General features: G+C 42.7%; 1 protein-coding gene across 2 annotated transcripts in view; it reads left to right on the top strand.

Moving 5' to 3' along the window:
- The window catches only part of TAF5L (TATA-box binding protein associated factor 5 like), a 20,634-nt gene extending 1,947 nt beyond the window's left edge, over positions 1-18,687 (top strand). The window contains exons 1-5 of one of the 2 annotated variants that reach the window (XM_009644148.2): positions 856-1,716; positions 2,228-2,372; positions 7,342-7,446; positions 10,292-11,016; positions 16,741-18,687. In XM_009644148.2, coding sequence (XP_009642443.1) covers positions 2,231-2,372; positions 7,342-7,446; positions 10,292-11,016; positions 16,741-17,538 — 1,770 coding nt within the window. In that variant the 5' untranslated portion in view covers positions 856-1,716; positions 2,228-2,230 and the 3' untranslated portion in view covers positions 17,539-18,687. Of the gene's footprint in view, positions 1-855; positions 1,717-2,227; positions 2,373-7,341; positions 7,447-10,291; positions 11,017-16,740 lie in introns of those variants that run through there. The other variant, XM_035899700.1, reaches the window with a different exon arrangement.
- Positions 18,688-22,816: the final 4,129 nt, after the last annotated feature.

Below are 22,816 nucleotides of genomic sequence, written 5' to 3'. Positions count from 1 at the left end.
AGATCTCCTTGTGATACTGCTCGTAACACCCCACTACTGTGACTGTTGGGCGAAGCATACAAGGTATGAGAAGGGAGCAAGAAACTGCAGATTGCATAAAGCAGCTGCAAATTCCACGTAGCTCATCTTGGCTGAAGAAACGGGGGCTTCCCTGTTACCCCAAAGCCGTGAAAAAGCTCAGATATGAATCAGCTGCCAGCAACTGCTCCTTGCCCAGCCCCTTCTCTCTTGCTGATAAAATGTCCAATCCTGATGTTAGAGTTTGAGGCTACTGGTTGACCTACTGCTTTTTTGTCTATCATTTAAAAGTGACCATTTTCTCTGTTGGTCATGTGCTCGTTCAGCAGCTTGAAAAGGCTGATCTCTGTGCTTCTCTTGTTTGTCACTGCCACTTCAAAGGATCCTCTGGAGTTCTGCATCTTTCACACACTGGTTTTCGTTTTTTCCAATCCATTACGAGTTTACGAGGAATTATCTGTATGTGCATGCTGCGCCATAATGAATAAGGGTTTTCTCGCCAAATCTAACCTAGCACAAATTGATGCTGTAACTGAAGTGAAAAAGTATGGGCAAGGATATTTCTAGATGCTCTCTCTTTGCAATTGAACCACAGACCTGAGGCCGATTTGCACAGCTCTGACTGGCTGAAACCATTTCAGAAACATGTAGTTGAATCTGTTCCATGCCATTTTGGGTGTGAGTTTCTTTTGGATTATAAACCAAATGCAACAATCTAAATGCACACTCTCCAACATGATTTCTGGACGCAAAGTAAGCATCTTAAGAGAGCGTCTCAAATATAATTAAGTTGCTACCCAAACCTAAGCTGTGTGGCAGACTGCATGCAGAGGCCTTAGTGTGGACCTGGGCAAGTCACTTGTGCGTGAGTCCATACTGCTAGCTGAAATGCAGAATGATCATGTAATACGCTGCGAAGCTTAGGGGTGGTTTTTAGGAGAGTGCTAAGATGCTGGTCTGTCCCTGTGTCCACCCTTCTTCATGGCCTTTGTTAGAATTCTGTCCTTCCTACAGATTTGTGCAGCAGAAAAAGCGTTGTATTTGAGATAGTGTAAGTCTCAGATATAATTTCTTTAATTGCAAGGAAGATGAAAAGGAAGTTTGCTTTTGGAGCGGAAAAAGTTGTGGTTGAAAGTAATTATTTGAATGGGTCTATCTGGAAATGCTTTGAAAACTCCACACCTGTTGATGCCCCCTTCCCCACCCTCAAACAGTTGTTTCGCCTGCGAGAACAAATGGAATTTTTTTTTTTTGCCAAAGCTATACTTCGGGTTTGCCATTCCATGTATGTGTTTAACCTTGCTTCCCGTCCGTTTGGAACTTCACAGAGGGTTGCTTGTTCTAACAACTGGGATAAGCATTAAAGTGTGCATGGGTATTAGAAAATGCTCATTTATGATCATATTTTTAAAGCTACCATTTTGTTGGAAATACAGTTCTTGCAAGGGGGAAAAGTGGTGTTTGTGAGGATGGCTTTCAAAATTTATATAAAGGAAACTTCAAAGGATTTTTTTTTTTTAAGCTTTCATAGGAGGGAGGTTTAGATAAATGGGGCAGGTGGAAAAGGCTGAAGCCTCTGCTTTTGTTTTAATTTCCCTGGGTTTTTTTCTGGGAACTTACCTGACTGAAGTGCCAGAAGTCCGGCTCTAACCTTTAAGTTCCAGCAATAAGCTATTGCTTCTTGGACTCCCCAGACAGGTGTGCTATTTAAAGTGTTATGATTCTGAGGTTTCCTTCTTTGCATATTCATTTCTCATTCCCTTCACTCTTCTGGAATTGTTTTGTTGGTTGGTCAAGCAGAGGAATCAGAAAATGGCTGAAGAATACCCGAACTGCTGTTGTAAAAAAGCAAGGAGGAGAAACGTTCCCTTTTTATGAGTTATTGTTATCAAAAACAAATGCTTCAGCTCACCACTGCAGTTTTACTCCAGAATCCTCAAAAGTATTTTTGATTCCTCAGTGAAATTAGTGGAATTAGGCAGCAAAATATCTTCAGGGATCTGTTTCAAAGTGCCTAGTTATGCCTTAGTACTGAGAGGCAAATGCCTACAGGTTTTGTTTCATACTTCGGTAAAGAAGTTGTTTGACTTAAGCAATGAAACTACTGAGCTGTTTGTCTTCCATCAGTTTTAATACAGCTATGGTGTATGTTGATCTTAGCGTATACCTACATGGTAAGAGCCTCGTTGTCTCTTTCTTTTCTTTTGAGGTCATGAAACGCGTACGCACAGAACAGATTCAGATGGCAGTGTCCTGCTACCTCAAGCGCCGTCAGTATGTGGACTCAGAAGGTCCCCTAAAACAAGGGCTGAGGCTGTGTCAGACTGCTGAAGAGATGGCAGCTAATCTCACAGGTAATCCTATCATATTTTCCATGTGTGCTTCTTGGCAGAGTTGTGACAAGTGTGAGTATGTATATTGGTAACTACATGAATTTGTCTGCACATACGGACTGCTCTCCTTTTGAAATAAAGGAATTTCCCAGTGTGAAGTTGGCACGACTTAAGAACTTTTGAGGAATGAAAACGTGGATGAAAGTGTAACAAGGTGAGATTCGTGGTCAGTGAAACAGCAGGCTGAAATACCAGGTCAGGGTAGTGGAGAATGCTTATGTTGTATCCCAAAGAATATGAAGTCTGGTGAGTGGCAGTGCTTTGGGACAGAGGTGAGAAGAACCTAGATGAGGAATTAAGTAAAAGCAGGAAAATCTGTTGTACCTTTCTACTCCAGGAGAGCTATATCATGTGAAATGGAAGCGAGACAGGCTGTTTCTTTCTCTGGCCTAGTTAGCTTTCTAGTTGTGAAAGCTCAGCTCTGTGACTTGGGGGGAGGGGAAAAAAAAAAAAAACAACAAACCACACACCAGAAAAAACCCCAAACCTTCAGTGGATGATACAGTTTATTTCCCTGCATTCCCCTTTCTCCTCTTCCTTAAAGGCTACTTATTCCTGTTACACTACATGCTTTTCGAATCCTGTTTGTGACAGTCTTCATTGTAATTATTATTTTTGTTACAACAAACTATGCTACTGCTTGAGCATGTACACATGTTGAAAGGATTGCAAGCAATGTGGAGGTTATAAAGAGATGAAATTTACTTGTAAAAGTAATAGAAAATACTGGGCTGACCTTTGGGTGAAAATGCAAGGAGGAAGTGTTCTCTGTTAATGAAACTGCTTAGATTGTGACAGTGTCCCAGGCTAGGAGTGGTGGAGACCTTAGTTACTTGTGATACAACTTGATTTGACAGAACATTGGTTGCTGTATAACCCTGCTTTGTAGCTAGATAAGATTGGATGCCAAAATAGCTCTTCCCATGTCTAGAGTTTTTGCCATAGTTACAATCCAAAGATGAGTGACTTGTGGGTGAATGTCCAGGCTGACTCTCTCAGGGGCCTGAAGGAAATTGGGTAATATTTCGTTACTAGAAGTAACTTACATCTTCTTAGTAGTTTTCATTTCCTTGTTGTTTTCAGAGTAACTATCGGAAGTTTGTTGCAACTCCCTGAAATAATACTGGGGGAGATGGGGAAGGAATGAAACCAAAGTAAAATGCTGAGTTGTTTTTGATGGGAGATTTTACAGGAGAGGTGGGTAGAAAGGTCAGTGTTGAAATGGAATTAGAAGCAGGGACCAATCCATACCAGAGTATCTGAAGTAGGAGAGACTAATTGGATTGCAAGCCCTTCCATTTGTATGTGGTATCGCACAGGAAAAAAAAAAACGTTTCGGTAAAGAGTGTGAATGAGTGTGTGATTGGGTTTTGTCTTTTTACTAATCTTCCACCAAATGTTATTACTAAATTTCTTGTAAGTCTGTATCTTCTTGCCCGTGCAAGGGTTTTGTGGCTGGTGATTCAGAACTTAGTCATCCGTTTTCATTAGAACTGAAAATGGTCTGCTCTCATGCATTCAGCTGCTTACTACTTCTTCTTGTCAAACATGCTCGTAGTAAGTGCTCAGTGAGTATGCTGCAGTTCTGTGAATGACTGCTGAAAAAGAAAAACCCAGCTTGCACTTATTGTGACAACAGAGGCTGAAAATACTTTTGGCGGCAGTTGTCATAGTTTGGCAAACTGAATAAAAACTGACCAGATGCTAAAGCCTGCATTGCTTTATGTTTGGAGAAAGCGATCAAATATTTTTGTCTTGAGATGTCTTTGCTCATTCCTTAAAAAAACTCACCTTGCTTTTTCTATTCAGCTCTTTTCTTTTGTTTGACATTTAACCAGTCTGTATAAATGGGAGAGTTGCTTACTTCTGTCTTCGATTCTGTGACTACTTCTTTCACAGTGAAGAGTGTCCTCTGTTTTTTTGTTTTAAATAGTTTTGGTTCTCAGTTTTATCTCAGCGTCTCTTTTTGTCATCTTCCAGAGTATTTTCAGTTGAGCCCTTCTCCATTGCTTCATGTACTTGCTATATCTGTAAGGCTCTGTTTTCACGGAATCGTAGAACATTCCAAGTTCGAAGGCACCTCAGAAGATCATCTGGTCCAACCTCTTGTAGGAAAGGGAGCCCAGATGAGATTATCTAGTGCGCTGTCTGATTGCATCTGCAGTAAAATGCAGGACAGAGCTTCCTTGTGACTATCTTGTATTTCTCTAGAAAACTAGGAGAATATTTGTGAACAGAATGAGTGATTTAAGGAATGGGTTCCTCTAATGTTGCCCGTAAGTATACTGTCAACACATAGGACTATCTGAAATAATGTGAAATTATACATCATCACACTCATGTAAAAGAGGAATCAATTGCTGTGAAACAGTGTTTACAGTAGCATTTGTTAGCTGGAAGCAATGCTGCTCGTAGCCAACATGCAAGACCAGGAGGCCGCTGTCCATATCCCTGAGTGAGGGGTGAGTTCCTTTGAATTTGCTATCAGGTCGCATAGCTGGCTGCAATTACTGGAAGTGAAGTCGAGGAGCAGATGTTTCCAGTAGATGTTCTTAAAACCACTGGGTAAGGTGGAAAAGAAACTATGGTAGATTTATTGATGTATTAGAAGGATATAGCATGTGTTTCTTTTCCACCAGGAGAAAAATATGTGTGAAAATTGACTCTCTTGTTTTGAGTCAGTTGAGCTCTTGACCCCTTTTGTAGTTCTGGTTGGTGTAAAGTTTTAGGAAGGGGAAGAATTAGAATTTGAGCTTGTTATAACTGTCTGGTATATAGGGTTCATTTACCATTTTTTTTGAAGGGAACAAGCTCTAGCATCATTACTGAAACAGTGAGGCATAATGATTGCCCACTCAGACTGCTCCAGGGTAGGTAGCCAAAGATGATGTTCCCTCTTTCTGAAGCATGAAGTACATCCTCATTTTGGAATTAAGTTGTTTATACAGAGAAAGTTAAATAGGTGGCATGGAGGGAGCACTTCATAAAGCCAAGGGCATTAAGTTGTGCTTGCATGGTACAAGCAAGGTGGCAAGTTATTCCCATTCCTACTGAAACAAGGCCACCAGAACTGTGTGAAGACTTGACCCTTGTACATAGCCCTGTGACACAGCATAAAAGACAGGCCTTCATATTTGTTTTTCTTTGCTTTTGCAATTAATAGTATGTGTGACAGTGAAAACTGTCACTAAGAATTTTGAGTTACATGTGCGTGCATGCAGTTTACTTTCTTATGCTGAATATTGATTGTATTAAATTTTGAGTCTGAATAGCAGAGTTGTTTACTCTAGCCATTAAGTAATACCAGCATGTGAGCCTTGGAGTTCTGACCAGCTTTGAGTTTCTGAAGCAAGCAAGCTGTAGAAAACGCAGTGTATCTGTACCTTTCAACGGGTTATATTTGTTTATTTCAAAACTGATTTGATGAAGATAGGGTATTGGTGCTGGAATCTGTGTTTGGTTTTTTTATCCCATGAGGGGATGATAAGCACAGCCCAGCTCTCTGATTCTGAAGCTGAATTCCGCTTGCCCTGGAGGGTTGGTAAACATACCTCCCATATTGCCATAAACTCCGTGAAGATAGACCTGTGTCTTACGAGAGAGAGGGGAGAGTAGTGACAGGCTGCCTGCACACCATGTGCTGATCTCTTTCTAATTAGAAGCATTGAGATGAGCTGGAGGCTGGCCTATCTCTCCTTAGCATGTGAAAATTTGATGATGTTGTTCATAGACTTCCAGGGCCGAGTTGCGCCTCTGTGCCTGAGCCAAATGTTGGAACAAACAGTGATCAGTCAGGACTAGGAAGGCAAAAAGAGAGGATGGAAAGCAGTGCGGGGCGGGGGAGACTGAAAGAAGTCAAAGGAGTTGAAAGTGAGAGTAATAAAAAAATGTTTTGTGGAGGGGAAGATAGTTATGAATTGAAAAAAGAATAGGAAGGGAAAACAGAGCATAACTCCTTGCCCTGTTGTGCTTTTCTTAGATGAGCAGATGAATTAACATATTAGTTAAAATTTAGACAGGTAAATTGTGTAACTTGAGTTTGTAATCACTGATATTTGTATATGTTTAGGGTATGTTGGTTTGTAAACTTGCACAAAGTCCTCTGTCAAATTTTGAGTGGTTAGCAAAAGACCAAATGTTTGGTGCCAGAGAAAGAAAAGCCTGTTCCCTTTCTAAATAGTTCAGAACCACTTTTACCAGAGTTACTGGTACTGGTTCTGAAAATAAGTTTAATACCATCTCAGGAGACTCTTAACAGCTGGGTTTGTGGTCAGATACCAGCTGCCCTTTAACCTAAAATCCGCAGGGAGCAGGACACATTTTGATTAAAAACTAGTGTTTGTTTGCTTAGAGATTCAGTGTGTTTTCACCACCACCTCAGGGAGACTAGTAAATTATAACGATTATAATTTGTAGTAAATGATAATGACTGGGGCAGGGAATTTGAGACTCTGAGGTAGTATCACTGCAGACCTTCTGTCCATGACGGGTGGTGGGTCCCACTGAAAAAGAAACTTGGTTTTGGAGAAAGTTGTAGATTCGTTTTGTCATCTTTTCTTGAGTGCAAAGTAGTAAAACTGCTGACTATCTTGTAAAACTGTGAAGGATCCGTGATGGTGTTACACTTGAGTTTCTCAGGAACTTAAGGTTATATTTAAAAACTTTAAAATGTGTTCTGGGGAGAGCAGGTGAGTTACTGAGCTTTTTAGGGGTTTTGTTAAGCTTTCAGTATACTTTCTTATTCATGATCTGTTTAGGTTGTTAATGCCACGTCTAGATGCTTCGGACTACGTCATCCCTGAATGGTTTGAAAGACGAAAATGTCACCTTGGTGGCTGCATTACCTTGGGTTTAATGAGAAGCTCCGTTTCCAGACATACATGCAAAATTCCTTAAATCCTTACCTAATTTTACTTATCTTATTTCACAGTCCAATCTGAATCTGGTTGTGCCAATGTTGTGTCTGCAGCTCCCTGCCTGGCGGAGCCACAGCAATATGAAGTACAATTTGGACGATTACGCAATTTTCTCACAGGTAAATATCAGGAAGCAAGGAAGAGGAAAGTAGCTGATTTTTTTGTCATTTCAATTAGTAGAAGACAGTATAATAAAATTAAAAATCATGTCTCTAACAAGTGTTTGATTTCGAGTTTTGAGATTTCAGTTGCTGCAATTAGAAATATTTAGTTTTTCTTTTTCTTTCTTTTTTTTTTGTTGCCTGGGTGGTGAGTTACCTTTGGCTTTTGTAGATAGCTGTCTGTTAGCCCTCTCTTGTTCAAGCATTTGGCCTTTGTACATGTGTAAATCTTCTAGACAACATCATACATATACAGGACAAGAAGGAAGATTAGTGTCTTATGTGAAAGACGGGTAACTTAGAAATGAATGTAGTTCTTTGCCATCTCCTAGGTTAGGGGTTTTAATTTGATTCATAATTGGCTTCTTTTTATGATGGCCTAGATTTCTAAGGGAGAATTTGTTCCCTTAAATTTACCTGTACCGTCTTTGAGACTGGAGGCATATGACAGAAGGGAAAAAAATGCTCATACCGTAGTGTGATGCAGAAGACAATCGTGATTATTTATTTATTTTTTAAAAAAATCAAAAAGGGGTTCCTGGGAATGTCCTCATTTCTTCTATGAGTCCCAAATGTGGTAAGAGGAAAGCAGATAGGATTTTTCAATAATAACGCCAAGGAAAATGAGGTTGTTGCTCCTCCCGCCCTTGGGTACATCTACATTTGTCCAGCATAGGGATTTGATCCCAGTGTGCATAACACTAGGATTAATATTCCTGATAGTTGTTGAAGGGAAAGGGAGGGAGGAAGGCAGAGGCAGAAAATAGTGCCTTAGTCTTAGGCTTGCCACCTAGAGCAGTTCAATACCATTGCACTTTAGTATTGAGGGTAAATTCACATGGTTTAGTAGATTTTTGAGAAGTATGACTGTGCTGTTCAGTGGCTTAAATACCACTTAGGCAAGTGCTAGGCATGGTTTTGGTGTTCATGTCAACTCTGCATCTTTTTTGTCTCTCTTGCTCGGTTTTGATTTCTTAGTCCCTTGCAGAAACAGAAGCAGTTCATGCATGTAACTTGTCAGGCAGGCACGATGCCTGCCTCCAGGGGCATTGAGGAGTGGGCAGGGGACTAGGACCACTGAATAATGTAGGAATTACTCTCAAGTTCTCTAGTTCAACCTACTGCTCAAAGCAGGGCAAGGTCAGAGTTTGATCAGGTTGTTGAGGTCCTTGTCCAGCCAGGTTTTGTAAATCAAAAAGTGTGGAGATGGCACTACCTGCACCTCTGTGTCCCAGCTGTAGGGCTGAGCGATTTGGCAAGAATTTCACTTACAGCAACTTGCCTGTTGTCTTTTCACTGAGCACCTCTGAGAAGAAGCTGGCTTCTTTTCCTCCATAATGTCCTATGGGTACTGAAGGCAGCAGTTGATAGCCCCTTAATCTTCTCCAGGGTAGGCAGACACCACCCCCATAGCCTCCCTTCATATGTTCATGGGGAAAATTTTCTTCGTTCCTGTCTCTGCCAACTTCCCATATCTTCCCTTTTTCCCCTCACTGCAGTGTGAGGTCTTGCCCCTTGTTGCATTTCTGAACTAGAGCACTTGCAGAGGAAAGAGCAGCTGCTAGCTGCTTAGTGCTTTTACTACATACAGACCACTGGTTTCACTGGCTTTGGCCCAGTTTCAGTGGGACAGAAAGGAGAATGATGGCTAAGTATGCAAATACGTGTGTATATGCTGCATATCACACACACACTGTGTAGTTACTGATATTGAAATGGGAGAGAGTATGGCACAGTATAGACTGGAGAAAGTCTTGGACGGGTGCTCAACAGGAGAAGAAAAGTAATCTAATGGAAAGGGAAAAGAAGGGTATGCGTTGGTGAGTGGCAGAGGGAAGAACAAGTTGAAAAGAAGCAATGCTGTTTGAGGATCTGCAATGCCTATTTTGTTCCAGTAATTTGGACCATTTGGGCGCCACTAACTCACTGTTACGGCCCTGTACACCGCCATGGTGTTCTACAGCAGGGCTCCGCTCCTTACAGCTCCCTGCAGCCGGCTGAATGTGGGAGGGAAACAGCCCCAAGAAGCTGGTGAAGGAGGGGTGGAGCTGTTGCACAGATTAGTCTCTGCAAGGTACTGCACAGCCTAACCGCGAGTGTGTTACACTGTGTGCTAGGAATTGCTGTTGGGATTTGCCTTAGCAGAGAGAAGGGGCGGCGGGGGGGAAAGAGAGAGAGAGAGAGAGAGAGAGAAAGCGTGCACATGAACAGGCACAGAAATAAAACAAGAGCACAGCATATTGCAGTACATTTTGGGAACTGTAGCTTCCTTTCCCCTGGAGACAAATCAGTTCCATCTGAAGCACCACATGCAAGTTTTATTGAAGCCGAGAGGAAAAAAAGCCACTACAGTTTAGGCCTGCACAAGTTAGATAAATAATTTTGACTTAAAACACATTAAATACTGTTTTAAATATAATGAGTAAATTTTAAAGTCCATTTAATGCAATAAACAGAGGACACAGTTTTGCTTTATAAATACTGGGGAGAAATTCAGCTGTCATGTAGTTTGAGGTGGTATTTTAATAGCTGGCCCACATCTAAAAAGGTTTTGAAATCTCCGCATTTGGTTCTTGCAACATACCTCACTGACTTGAAAAATCTCTCCTTGGATCTGTAATAGGTACTGCGTATCCCCTTTAGGTGACAGAGGAGGTTTGCTTACATGCACCAGCAACAGTCTCTTGCTTGCTCTCCGATCCCACTGTCAAGGCTTTTTGCAGTAATTGTCCTTGCTCTGTTTTATTCCCAGGAGAAAGTGGATTGAAAAATCATTCAAAGTTTGTTCCTATTTTTTATGTAGATTCAGATTCTCAGCACAGCCATGAAGTGATGCCTCTTCTGTATCCCCTCTTCGTCTACCTCCATCTGAACATGGTCCAGAATGGCCTAAAAAGCACAGTGGACAGTTTTTACAGCCGCTTCCATGGCATGTTCTTGCAGAATGCCAGCCAGAAGGATATCATTGAGCAGTTGCAGACTACCATGACTATTCAAGATATCCTGTCCAACTTGAAGCTCCGGGCTTTTCTGGACAACAAGTACGTCATCCGCCTTCAAGAGGACAGCTACAACTACCTTCTTCGCTACCTCCAAAGTGACAACAACAACGCCCTGTGCAAAGTCCTGACCTTGCACATTCACCTGGATGTGCAGCCCGCCAAGAGGACTGACTACCAGCTCTACGCCGGTGGGAGCTCCTCGCGCAACGAGAGCAATGGCCTGGAACCCAGCGACGTGCCGGCTTCCATTCTGCAGAACGAGGCGGCGCTGGATTTACTGCAGGACAGCATTAAACGTGTCAAGGACGGGCCCCCTTCCTTAACGACCATCTGTTTCTATGCCTTCTATAACACGGAGCAGTTGCTGAACACTGCAGAGATTTCACCAAACAGCAAGCTGCTCGCTGCTGGGTTCGATAATTCATGTGTGAAGCTGTGGAGCCTGCGTTCCAGGAAGTTAAAATCTGAGCCCCACCTTGTTGATGTGTCCCGCATCCGCCTGGCTTGTGACATCCTGGATGAGGAGGTCTGGATCCCCCTTTTTTCCTCCCCTACCCTTTCTGCTGAGGTATTTTGGGTATGCATTGTGGAGTATCTAGTAATGTCTTAGGGGACTGTGTTCCACAACCTGTCTGCCTTGACGCACAAATTTTATAGCCTACTCTTGTCCTTGTTCTTTTCTGCAGTGGTTGTAAATGCTGCACTGAGGTGCAATGGGTTTGTGCTCGGATCATAGTTTGTTAGTCCTAGCTGCTGATCTGCGTCCTCCGGCTGTCCTTGAACAGATGACAGTACACAGGCAGCCAGGTAAGACAGGTGACTAGGGAAAGCTACCTTCCCTGAGCAGCATGGAGCCTTCTGATGGATGGCAAGAGGAAACAAGGAGGTGCAGGCAGTAAAAACACGCTGTGGTGAGTGAAAACTAGAAGGAAAGCAGCTCAGAACAACCGGTCAGAAGGGGAGAGATGCAGGAAGAGGAAAATAAAGACAAAGTAAGGAAAGAGCCAAAGGAGCCTGGTCTGATGCCTCAGGAAGGAGGAGGGTTGCCTAAGTGCAAAACTGTATTTAAGGAATCACCTTAACCAGAGGTGAAGAGTTAGCATGGAAAAATTATGCAAAATGTCCCTGTTAAGGAATCTGCAGTGTAGAAACTTCAGAGGCTTCCCACTCTGGAGTGCTGGAGACAGGGACAGGGATGTGTGTGCCTTCACATGCCAGGCTAGATAGCATCTTCTAGTTTACTCTACTTTTTTGCCTTCTAGTCACGCCCTTCCTCCTCTCTTACCACAGCTGCCCACGTAGCATCTTCTATCTGGTTAGAGATCAGAATTTGTGACTCTTCCTTTGTTTAATCACTACCCTCTTGAAGGAAAAAAAAAAAAAAAGAAAAAGCCTCATTTGTTCTTGTGTTGAGTGTTTAGCAGGAGAAACAACCTTTTTTCCACTGTTCGTTCTTCCTCTCGTAAAAAATACCTAGTGGCAGGGTTCTGTTTATTTTGGAAGAGTGCAGAGACCTTGTTGTACGAAGGGATCTATGGTTAGGAATTGCTTTGTTAGTCAGCTTGAGAACTGGAGGCAGGCATCCAGGTGAGATAGCACAGCTGCCTTCCTGCTCACCGCTTCCCAGGTTAACCCTTTCTGCAGAGTGAGCAGGTAAATGGGTCAGACTGGCCCAAGATGGAGCTATGGACTTGTTTTCATTGTAAGCTGTAAGAGTTCATAGGACACATGACTGTGTGTATTGCCTGTCAGCGAAACCAAATGTCAATAACCTGTGACAGAGGAGAAATCAGCAAGTCACCTCCTTTGGCTCTAGACTACAGAAGAGTAAGATAGTGCGAGGTTATCAGGAGTGCGTGTTAGCTTTTATTGGCACATAGGTGCATACTTGCGTGTCGTATGTGTATTATGAAATGGCTGCGGCACCTTGCATACAAATGGCTCTCATTGGCTATTTAATATTTTGTGTATCCTGCAGTATTTATGCACAGGTCTAAAACCAAAAACTGGTCAAAGACCAGCACAGATCAAAGTCATCATTGCCCTGAATAACTTTACCACTGACAAAACAAATAGTGACCTGACCAGGAGTTCAAAGTTAACGGGGGATATACCAGCATGAATGCACTGCTGGTTACGTGTTTGAAATGTAAGTGAAAGCCTACTGACTACAAAGGGAATAAATTCCAGTATCTGGGAGCCCTAAGTGAAAATACACAGGCACCCACAAGGTCGCAGGTGAGAACAGACTGGCACCCGCTTGGGTGCCATGGGAGTAGAAGCCACAGATACGAAGACAGATCAAACCAGATCACCCCAACTGGGCTGCAGTCATCAGTAATGCAGCTCAGCATGAACAGGGGCTGTGTTTCAGAGTGTCACTGCAACAATTCACAGCAATAAATCTGATGAAAACTTTGACAAAGAACAAAAATTCTGAATGTGCTTTGACATTACTTCACTGAGTTCTATAGAATAACTTGTGAGGATGTTAAACTTGGCTGGGTCTTCTAAGGTTTCTGAATTTTGTTTTGGTTGATTTCTGTATTGTGTAGTTAGCTTTGCATATTGTATCTAAGTAGTAGTGCCTGAAATAATTAATCTTCAGCTTGGTTTCTGATTTGCTGCAAGCAAATAGGTCCTTCTGTTTATGAAGATATAGAAGTTTAAAACTGCTGGTTTCAGTGGATCTTGTTCAGGGTGGCACTGAAACTACGCTATTGGATTTATTAACTCTTTTTGTGTGTGTATATATATATGTATAAAAAGAGGTTGAGACTTAGCAAAAGTTTTAGAGAACAATATTTTTTTCCTAATCTACGTAAAACCTTTGTGTCAGTAACGTCAACTACACTACTAGATGTAGTTTTAGTCAACTTTGCTCAGTGTGATATCCCAGTACCCATCACCAGTGTTGTTTTGCTTCTTGGAAATAGGAGAGGCTTATTATTTTGGGATAAAGTAATTCTGTTTTCTTTATAGTAGCATCTCACAAATGCCACTTTATAGTCTCTCTTACTTAAGGTCCAGTGTAAAAATGCAGTTCTGCAGCTGTGCAAATGGATGTATTGTTTGTCTCTGTGCAATTTTGCCATGCTCATCACTGGTACTACATAAATCAACAACAGAAAATACTCTCTGTTCTGAGCTGCAAGAGTGGCAGCCTTTAAATTCTGTGAAGACTAAGACTTGATCACATTCAGCTCTGCTTCTAAGATTCTGCTCAGAATCTTAAATGCCACTTGAAGTGGCAGTGGTCCTTCAAATGGTAGTGAGCAGAGATGATGCTGATACCTTGGTGGATGGCAGATGGGAGGGAATTCTGGAAGGAGCAGTAAGAAATGTCCTGCAAAGAAAGCCATGGTATCTACTCCCTCATCTTTCCCTGCTAGGAGATCCCTACCGTAGGCAGGCAAGAGATCTTCCCTTTTGACATCTTAAGAGCACTGCAGGATGAGAGAGGTGATGACACTCAGGGAAACCTGTTACTAGTTAAAAAACAGAAAAGAAGAGGGGGGGGGAGGCGGCAGATTTTTTTTGGTCTTGGTTTTTTTGAGGTTATCACTGTTGCTTTTTGAGGCTCATGCTGGGTGGAAAATCAAGATCATTTTTGTCAGCTAGGTAACGTTTGCTGCTCACAAGGTTAAATGCATCAGCAGTAAATTTTTCTGGGTCCAGAGGACTGTCATGCAAAACCCATTACTGATTTAAGTAATAGCTGAGGAGGTGGGCAGTCTGTGCCCATAGGTGTATCATTTGGAAGGTGTTTTGTGTAACAAACACACCAACATTTTTGTTCTTTTCATTTTCTTCATGATATAATTTTTGGGAGTCTTGTACTTGCTCAGGAAGATTTTGTGTTCACTGTTGAAGAGTAAATTATTTTTTTTTTAGCTAATTTTAGTAGTGTTGGTAGGTTTTTCAGTTCTATCCTAATACTTAAAACCTGTTTTGATGCCCAGTGGTATGTTATATCCAGGAAACATACTCAGTGTGTGAAACTGGAATCCTGAAGAAATACTACAAAGAGGGATTCCCTGCCTCTCTGTGGATTTTAACACTGGTTGCAACCTTTCCATAGCTGCTGGAAATGCTCACCTACGTGGTAGTAGCTGTGGGATGTAAGGAAGAGTGTGCTTGATCTGACCAAGAAATGGTGCTTGGTTCTGCAAGGCAGTAATTTAGTGGCTGCACTTCCAGCTGCTTTGTTAATCTGGTCAGCAGACTAACTTGGATAGGGAGGAAACGGAAAATTCAGTGACTCAGAAGCATTATAGGTATACCACTTTCAGTGAGCTGTAACAGCAGTGTGCAGTTGTTATGCTAAGTGGGTGTCAAACAGAAGTCAAAGATAAGATTTGTTACCTGTGACCATACAGGAGCGTGGTTTTGGATGCTGCAGAAGGCAGAATTGTCAAATAAGCTGCTACTGTAATACAAGGAAAGAAGAGTGGGTGCTTGTAATAGAGAAAGAGTAAGTGCTTGCAGACAGCCCAAGTAGCCCAGTATGAATTTGAAGGCATAAAATTAAGTACCTGGACTTGCAGAATTTACAGAAACTATAGTGCAATATAGGTAACTTCAATGGGCTTCTACTGGTAACTTGGCAGGAGTCTTATGGTCATAATTAAATAGTATAAAATGCTGCAGGTATCAGCCTCTCTCCTTTAATGTGGTAACATAGCCTAGAGATGCTGTGGATTCCAGCAAGCAATGCTCTATCTGAGGTAGAAAAAGCAATTTGAATGAGAATGGGGCTTTGCGTGCTAGAGCCTGCAACTTCTCTCTGCCTCACCTCCGTAGTAGAGATGAAGTTGGCTCCCAGCCGCATCATAAAACTCCCATGGGCACTGACTACACTGAAGAGAATTAGCATTGCTAAACACAGCTCGCTGCCTACCACTAAACACATTTAGCAGTCGAGATGGAGAAAGGCAGCGAGCTAGCTAAGTCAGAGCTTGCTCACCTCTGACATGAGATTTGAAACCGCTGGAGGAGAGGGCTTTCAGGCCTTCAAGTCTGAAGCAAAACTGTCTGTGGGTCCTGAGGGTGGAGGGATGGGAGATGTTGTGTCAGCCAAGAGAGCTGTTCAGGACACACTAACTTCTGCTGGTTGTCAGCAGTCCAGCAGCCCTGGGGAATTGGGTTTCCTCTCAGGGCAGGAAGCACTCCTTCATCAGGAAATGGGCCAGTTTGCAATGATAAAAGTTAAAGGGGCTGCTCACAGACAAAAGGGGATTGAATTTGATGTGCAGAGCCTGCCCTGAGGAAGGGCGGTCTTGAGCTGCTCTACAGGTGCACCCCAAGCCATGGTTATCTTGCACTCCATCAGCAAGACACCAGCTTGTCCGGCAAGGATGCTCTCTTGAGTTTGTTGAAGCTCGTGCAGTCTGTGGCCTTTGAGTGTTGAGAGGTGCTACTTGAGTAGAATTTTGAAAATGCTTACTTTTCATTATAGCACAGCTCACTAAACAGTCTTTTAACGTGAAAGCCTTTACTTGTTGACTGTCTGCCCTGGTACTCGAATTGGAGAATTACAGGATAATAAGGTTTCCAGTGCCATCTTTTTTGTGATTATTCATCTTCTCTTACCCCAAAATAGATCCTTTGACCTAAATAAGCTGCATACTTTTGCTATTCTTGAAGGGTGAGGATGTGAAGGCATCCTGATAGAGCTTGCATGGAGAAACAGATATTATGGCCGTACTGGGTTTCTGTTCACATGTGGGGCTAAGAAGGAATGTCCAGCAGACAGCTTGTCAAATATGCTTTGTCTTTCCACCTCCTGCGTTTTGTTTAAGACATCTGTGTTTCTTTTTCTCTACCGTGAGATTCACTTCCAATCATGACCACACCAAAAGAGCAGATGCCAAGATCTGTTTCAACATCCTAGCCAAAAGTTTAGTAGAGAGCGGATAGGGAATAAGCATATGTTTTTAACAAGTGGAAAAAATTCATAAAATACGTCTCTTTTTTTTTTCCCTATTTGCGTACGGTCCCAGGTTAAGGTGCCTTCTGGAGTGAGCATGAGGCTACCCAAAATGAAGATAACGCCTTTCTCTCACCATCACTTTCAGCATGTAGCAAATGCACTAGTAACATTTGTATCTCAGAGTTGCACAAAACATGCCACATCTAAAATAACTTTCTCTGTATTAACACCCGACTGTTTTCCTCATGGTGGTTCCTGTATTTGTTGAACAGATAAACATGCTTTCCTTTCTTGTTTCTTTTTCTCCTCCCCGACCAGGAGGAAGAGGACGACAGCGCAGGCACGGAAATGAAGATCCTGAGAGGACACTGTGGGCCTGTGTATAGCACGAGGTTCCTTTCAGACAGTTCGGGACTCTTATCTTGTTCTGAGGACATGTCCATCAGATACTGGGACCTCGGAAGTTTTACAAACACTGTGTTGTACCAAGGACATGCCTATCCTGTCTGGGATTTGGATATTAGTCCCTGCAGCCTGTACTTTGCCAGTGGTTCCCACGATCGCACTGCAAGGCTCTGGTCATTTGATCGGACGTACCCGCTGCGAATATACGCAGGCCATTTGGCGGACGTAGACTGTGTCAAGTTCCACCCCAATTCCAACTACTTGGCGACGGGCTCCACGGACAAAACTGTGCGCTTGTGGAGCACTCAGCAAGGCAACTCAGTGCGCCTTTTCACCGGGCACCGTGGCCCCGTGCTAGCGCTTGCGTTTTCTCCCAACGGTAAGTACCTGGCATCAGCAGGTGAAGACCAGCGGCTAAAGCTGTGGGACTTGGCGTCAGGAACTCTTTACAAAGAACTGAGGGGGCACACGGACAACATAACCAGCCTTACTTTTAGCCCCGACAGTAGTTTAATTGCTTCAGCATCAATGGACAATTCAGTCCGGGTCTGGGACATTCGGAACACTTACTGCAACGCCCCTGCTGATGGGTCTTCCAGTGAACTGGTTGGTGTATATACCGGACAAATGAATAATGTACTGAGCGTACAGTTTATGGCCTGTAATCTTCTTCTAGTGACTGGAATTGCACAAGAAAATCAGGAACATTAATTTTTTTTTTTTCTTAGGGAAGTGGGTGGGTGTATTGAATGCCAGAGTCCATTGCAAGCTGAGATTACTGACTGTGAAACACTTTTCTTCCTCTGCCCCCTTGAAAGGCATGTCCAGAGTGATGCAAATGCTTTAAAATGTCTTGCCCACAGAAAGGCCTGTGCTGTTGAATGGAATAAGGAAAGAAGGAGGAGTGATGAAAATACCTATACATTCTAATCTTCTACTAGTAGGGATGGGGAAAAGGGGAGGAAATTCAGTAGCTTGGGGAAGCCGAAAGCCTGGTCCAGACAAGTGAAACTGCCAACCAGATAAGCTGCTGACCTGCACTTAAATGTCCTGCATTGATTGATGGGCACATCTTACCTACTGTTAACTGAGGCTTGAGTGTGTGGAGAACTACTGGCCCAGTGTTTTTTGTTTTGTTTTGCTTTTGTTTTCCTGGTATTGCAGAGGACCAGCATTTTAAGACCCTTCTATTAAAAGAACATTATGTATTTTCTACAGTGATAGTGGTCCTAAATATTACAGCTCCCTATAGCACTTCTGGAATATTTTGGACAAGCTAAGTAGAAAATACCATCTTTCTTTTTAGTAAGGGGATGGAAATCTGACCTCAGTTGGGGCCCATCTCTGCATTGTCATTTGGGTTTGGTTCCTGGTACTAGCTGTGATATTTGTATTTATGTTCCATTAATTAGGAATCTTTCTGAATCTGGTTGCACTGTGTTTTGAGGATGGGAGGACAGTGGGGGTAGGGCGGTGGCTTTAAGGGTAATAAATGACTTGCCTTGTCTGGAGGGAGGGCACAATAGAACTGAAGCAGCTAAGTTTGGACTCCTCATGGAAACAGGGCATGTCAATCCACCACTGCACCTCACAGACGTATTTCCGTAAATGGAAGTTGGCAGTCTAGGGAGAGGGGGACGGGGGGAGAGAGAGACACAAAGTGACATGGGAAAAAATAGTATTACTAAATTATTGTGCGTACACAGAGGCAGCTCTGCCAGTGTTGGATTCTTCTCAAAATGTTGCAATATCAGTTTCATGAACACTTTGAGAGATAAATCATCAGCATTTACGACAAGGATCTGCGGAAGAAGCACGTTCTAGTTTGTCATTTGGAGAGATTAAATATTTCTGCTTTCTGGAAAGAGTTATTTTGTATTTTGTTTTCTATTAAAAGCATTTAGTTTAAAAAAAAAATGGTTTGGTCCCTTTCTGGGAAACTTGCTCTGACTTGCATGGGAATGAGTGGGCAGGAGCATGCTTCTCCTCCACTGCTTGAGCCAGAGCCTGCTTGGTGCTTGGAGGCTGAATCTGGTGGCCTCGCTCAGTTGGTGCATGCTGTTTTGCTATCCCCCTGCTTGCTTTCCACAGAGCTGACTTGGCAGCTTTGTAGGTCAGCTGAAATGCATGGGGAGGACCTAGGTACCCCCTGATGTTGATGCTGTGCACCAGAAGGCCTCATTCTGTACTGCTGCATGACCTTTACTTTGTGGTTTGATGTTCTAAAATGCCTCTTTCGAGCAAAGGCACAATCCTAATGTCTTCTAGACAGGCTGATGGTATTAAATTATAACTCCCTTCAACTTCCCTCAGACCTTCTGGACTTTTCATGAGAGAATTCTCTTGAGAACATCCAAACAATCTAAGAGCTTAGATGACAGCTCACAATTGCCTTTTATTTTATTTTTTTTTGTCTACTTAGGTTGGTAAATAACCAAAACCTTTAATCAGAAAAGTGTTTGACCTTTCTGAGATTAGTAACAGTGTGTGCTGCAGCTCAGCTCTGTGCGTACCAGAAACCCCTCTGTATGCTTGGAGTTGAATGGCACTGCTGCTAATCTTCTGACAGCTGGATTTCAAAAGTGTGAAGCAACGCTACAATCCCAGACCAGGATCAGGCATTTGAGGGGAGGAAAAAAAAAAACCAACCCAGTATGGGAGATGATTGTATTGCTGATGCTTTGTGCTATGCAGGTCTCTAGAGACCTTCTTCAGATCTGTTGAGCTGATACTGCTCACCAGACTAAAATCATTGTATTCTTCAACCTGCAGTAACCTCTATGGTTGTTTTGAGTGTTTTTTGCTTGATTTTGTAGTCTAGCCCGAAGATTTCATTGTGAAATGACGGTGCTCTTGTATCATAGCAAAGTATCAAAGTGCTTGGCTGAATGCCTGTGTGAATACCTAGGAAGGATATGGCTCACCAGCGTTCACTGGAACTCAATTTGCTGTTTGCCATATGTCCTGAGCAGTGTTTAGATTTAGAGCAGCTGGACTTCTCGTCCTGAAGTAGAGCAAACAGCAACCAAAAGGAGGAAAGAAAAAAAAAAAAAAAGGTGAGATGGGCAGAGAACGAAGTTTTCCTTTAACATCATTGGACTTTTTATTAGTTGGGTTATTCTGAAGTATTTTGCATACAAAAGTGAAAAGTAAAAAGACTTAGGAAGCAAATCCTATTATACGTACAGAGGCTAAAAGATGTAAAAGTGATTTCTGAGGTGTTGGAGAAACAGTATCACTAATGATGCGCTTCAAACATATAAACTTTTATGTACTGTGCGGACAGTTATTGGTGCTCATGGAATGTAAATGTTTGAAGGCAGGAAGCCAGGAAGTAATCCAGACTATAAGAAATGTCTGCAATTGATTGACAGTCTGAATTTCAAGGCAGAATTGGAAGGAAAGTATGAGTGGGAAGAAGGAATATCATGAAGTCTAGCAAAATTTGGACTGTAATCTCTATTAACTGTGTAGTTCAGAAATAAGTCTGCATTTGCACAGACCCCTTCTTTACTCTATTTTAAATATATATCATAAAAAACAAAAATGCATTTAAGTTGACATGGTTAAGCACTCAAATATTAATAAGTGTCATAGCAGTGACTGTTGCTGCTTGTGAGTCGGTGTGTAATGCAGTTCTCCATCATGTAACTGGGTATTCCTTCCCCTGCAAAGCTCTGCTCACTTCATGCGTCTCCTGGACGATGCACAGTGCACCGGGCACTGCATGGTATCAGCCAGTGGCTAACAGGAGATGCTTGGAGAAAGAGGGCATATCGACAGTGATCCTTCCATGGTTTATGCATGCTTACCTTCTCACAGTTACTGTTTGGTGGTTTTTTGGTGGGGGTTTTTTTGGGTTTTTGGTGGGTTTTTTTAGACAACCTCCAGAGCTGCAGGCTATCTATCTGCGATAGCTGCTGGTGGATCTAGTTTCCATTAATTTTGTATCATTCTTTTTATTAATCAGCTATGTACTTGCAGCTTCCACAGCTTGCTGCAGCAAGAAGTTCTACACCTTGATTTTATGAGGGAGAAAAGTATTTCCTTGTTCTTGACATCGGTTATCTGATAATTTCACTCTGTTCCCTAACCTCATGAATTGATAAAGGCAACGAACGGCAAAACGCTCTTTCAAAAGGTGTCAGGTAGCCCAGGTCACAGTAAATACAGAGAAAGCTGAGGTACAAGTCCATGCTTAGTCACTGAATATTGATGGAAGGAAAGGGTATTTGCTCCAATAAACAAACTGCTACACCCATTCACAGGCCTATGTTAAAGTTGCCCTTCCCACTTTTAGCACTGGCATCTCTCCTGAGCGACGTGCTGCCACACTGTTCAGTCTACATGTCTTAATTTCCCAAACGGTGAAGTTCACCCTATTGCTCCCCATGCTGGTTCCTTTGTGAAAAAGCTGTCTCTTACAAGTGTCTTTTTAAGTCTAAAAACATTTTACAGCAATGATATTTCCATTAACAGATCCTTCGCATTCGCCAAGAAAAATAAAAAGGGCTTCGGGCCATTTTGCTAACCTTGTTTCAACTGTTGCTGACTTTGTTAGTCCTCCAGGCTCAGTGGGTTCTTCAGCAAAGTCCTGAAATGGCCTTCCTTCTGAGTGGTGTCTAATTGCTCGCGGTGAGCCAGGCTCTAAAACTGTACCATTACAAGACACCGATGTGACAGTTAAATTAACTGCCTGGATGTCCCTTGCCAAAGACTGTCCCGTCATGTTGCACGTTAGCAATGGGGTTTTTTTAAAAGCATTGGATGGGAGCCCAAACTTGCTGAAATAATTCAACAATGCTCACCACGCTCAACGTATTTTGAGTACAAAGTACTGGTAAAATTTGTCTCTGGACTGGCAATCTTTTTTAACAATTCCAAACATGCATCTGACTTGCTGTTTCCTGGACACTGCCATGCGGCAGCAGTTGTACAGAGAAGGTAGCATATTTGAAGTGCCCAGTTTAAGACAAGGCGTTACCCACTGTGTCTGTCATCCTGCAGAAATATTCTCTTGGGACGGTGAAATGCTTGAACAAGGCAGCTGTGGAAGCTATTTCTATAACTGGGTATCATAGGTGTTACTCTATAACTGAAACATGCATCCTGTTTTCAAACAGAAGGGATCAGCTGCATTAAGCTGAGGGTTAGAAGACTGCTTTATCAGTAGCCCTGCTTTCCTACCTAGTCCAGATCCTTGCAGTTCCATTTAGGACAAAATTGTCTTCTCTTCGCATAGGTCTGTGATCTTCAGTGAAGTCATGATCCTCTGTTTGTGACAAGCCTGATAACAAAAATATTTTAGCATATACAGCCAGGGGATCAGCTAAGAACTGGACTTTATGGTGTTTGGAGCTGTACAAGCATATCAGCACATAGGCAGTGCTGCTCCTCTGCCACTTTGCCCAACAACAGGGGGAAGAAACTACATCTGAATCTCTCTACCCCGCTGTCAAAGGGAGGAGATATACCGGTGCTGCTGCCCCAGCTCTGGAGAATGGGATGGGAGGTGGTGCAGAAGCAATGAGTGTCAGGGCACGAGACTCAGACCATGATGGTGTCCACTTCCATTTCTTTGCTATCACTTCTTCCCCGCCCCCCCAGTGGGGATGCTTCTGTTCACGCTGCTACACATCATGCACCACCAACTCCAGCAGCAGTTTCGGTAAGGTAGCAGGGCTGGTCAGGCAGCTTGTTCAAGCTGCCTTCCTTGCTTGTAAATTGCCTGTAAATATTCCCTTAAGCAAGCCTGTGTTTTGTTTTGGTGTAGGTTCTTTTTTTCCCCTGTGGCTTAGAATTGTTTTAACAGAGGTAGCATACTGAGCTACCCGTTTCCATGTGAGAGAAGCCTTTGATCTTGTGATATTTGAGATATTCGGGGGATATCCCGAACCCCCTGCCCCTAATTTGGAAGGTGCCAGATCAGACTCTGCCTTCTCTTTTACCCTTAGGCAAGCAGCCTACCTAGACAGCAGTGAGTGCCATA

Source organism: Egretta garzetta, unplaced genomic scaffold, assembly GCF_000687185.1.
Source record: "Egretta garzetta isolate BGI_Z169 unplaced genomic scaffold, ASM68718v1 scaffold118, whole genome shotgun sequence".
NCBI classification, from domain to species: Eukaryota; Metazoa; Chordata; class Aves; order Pelecaniformes; family Ardeidae; genus Egretta; species Egretta garzetta.
Note: the sequence above shows the minus strand (reverse complement) of the source record. Positions and strands in the feature narration are given on the sequence as shown.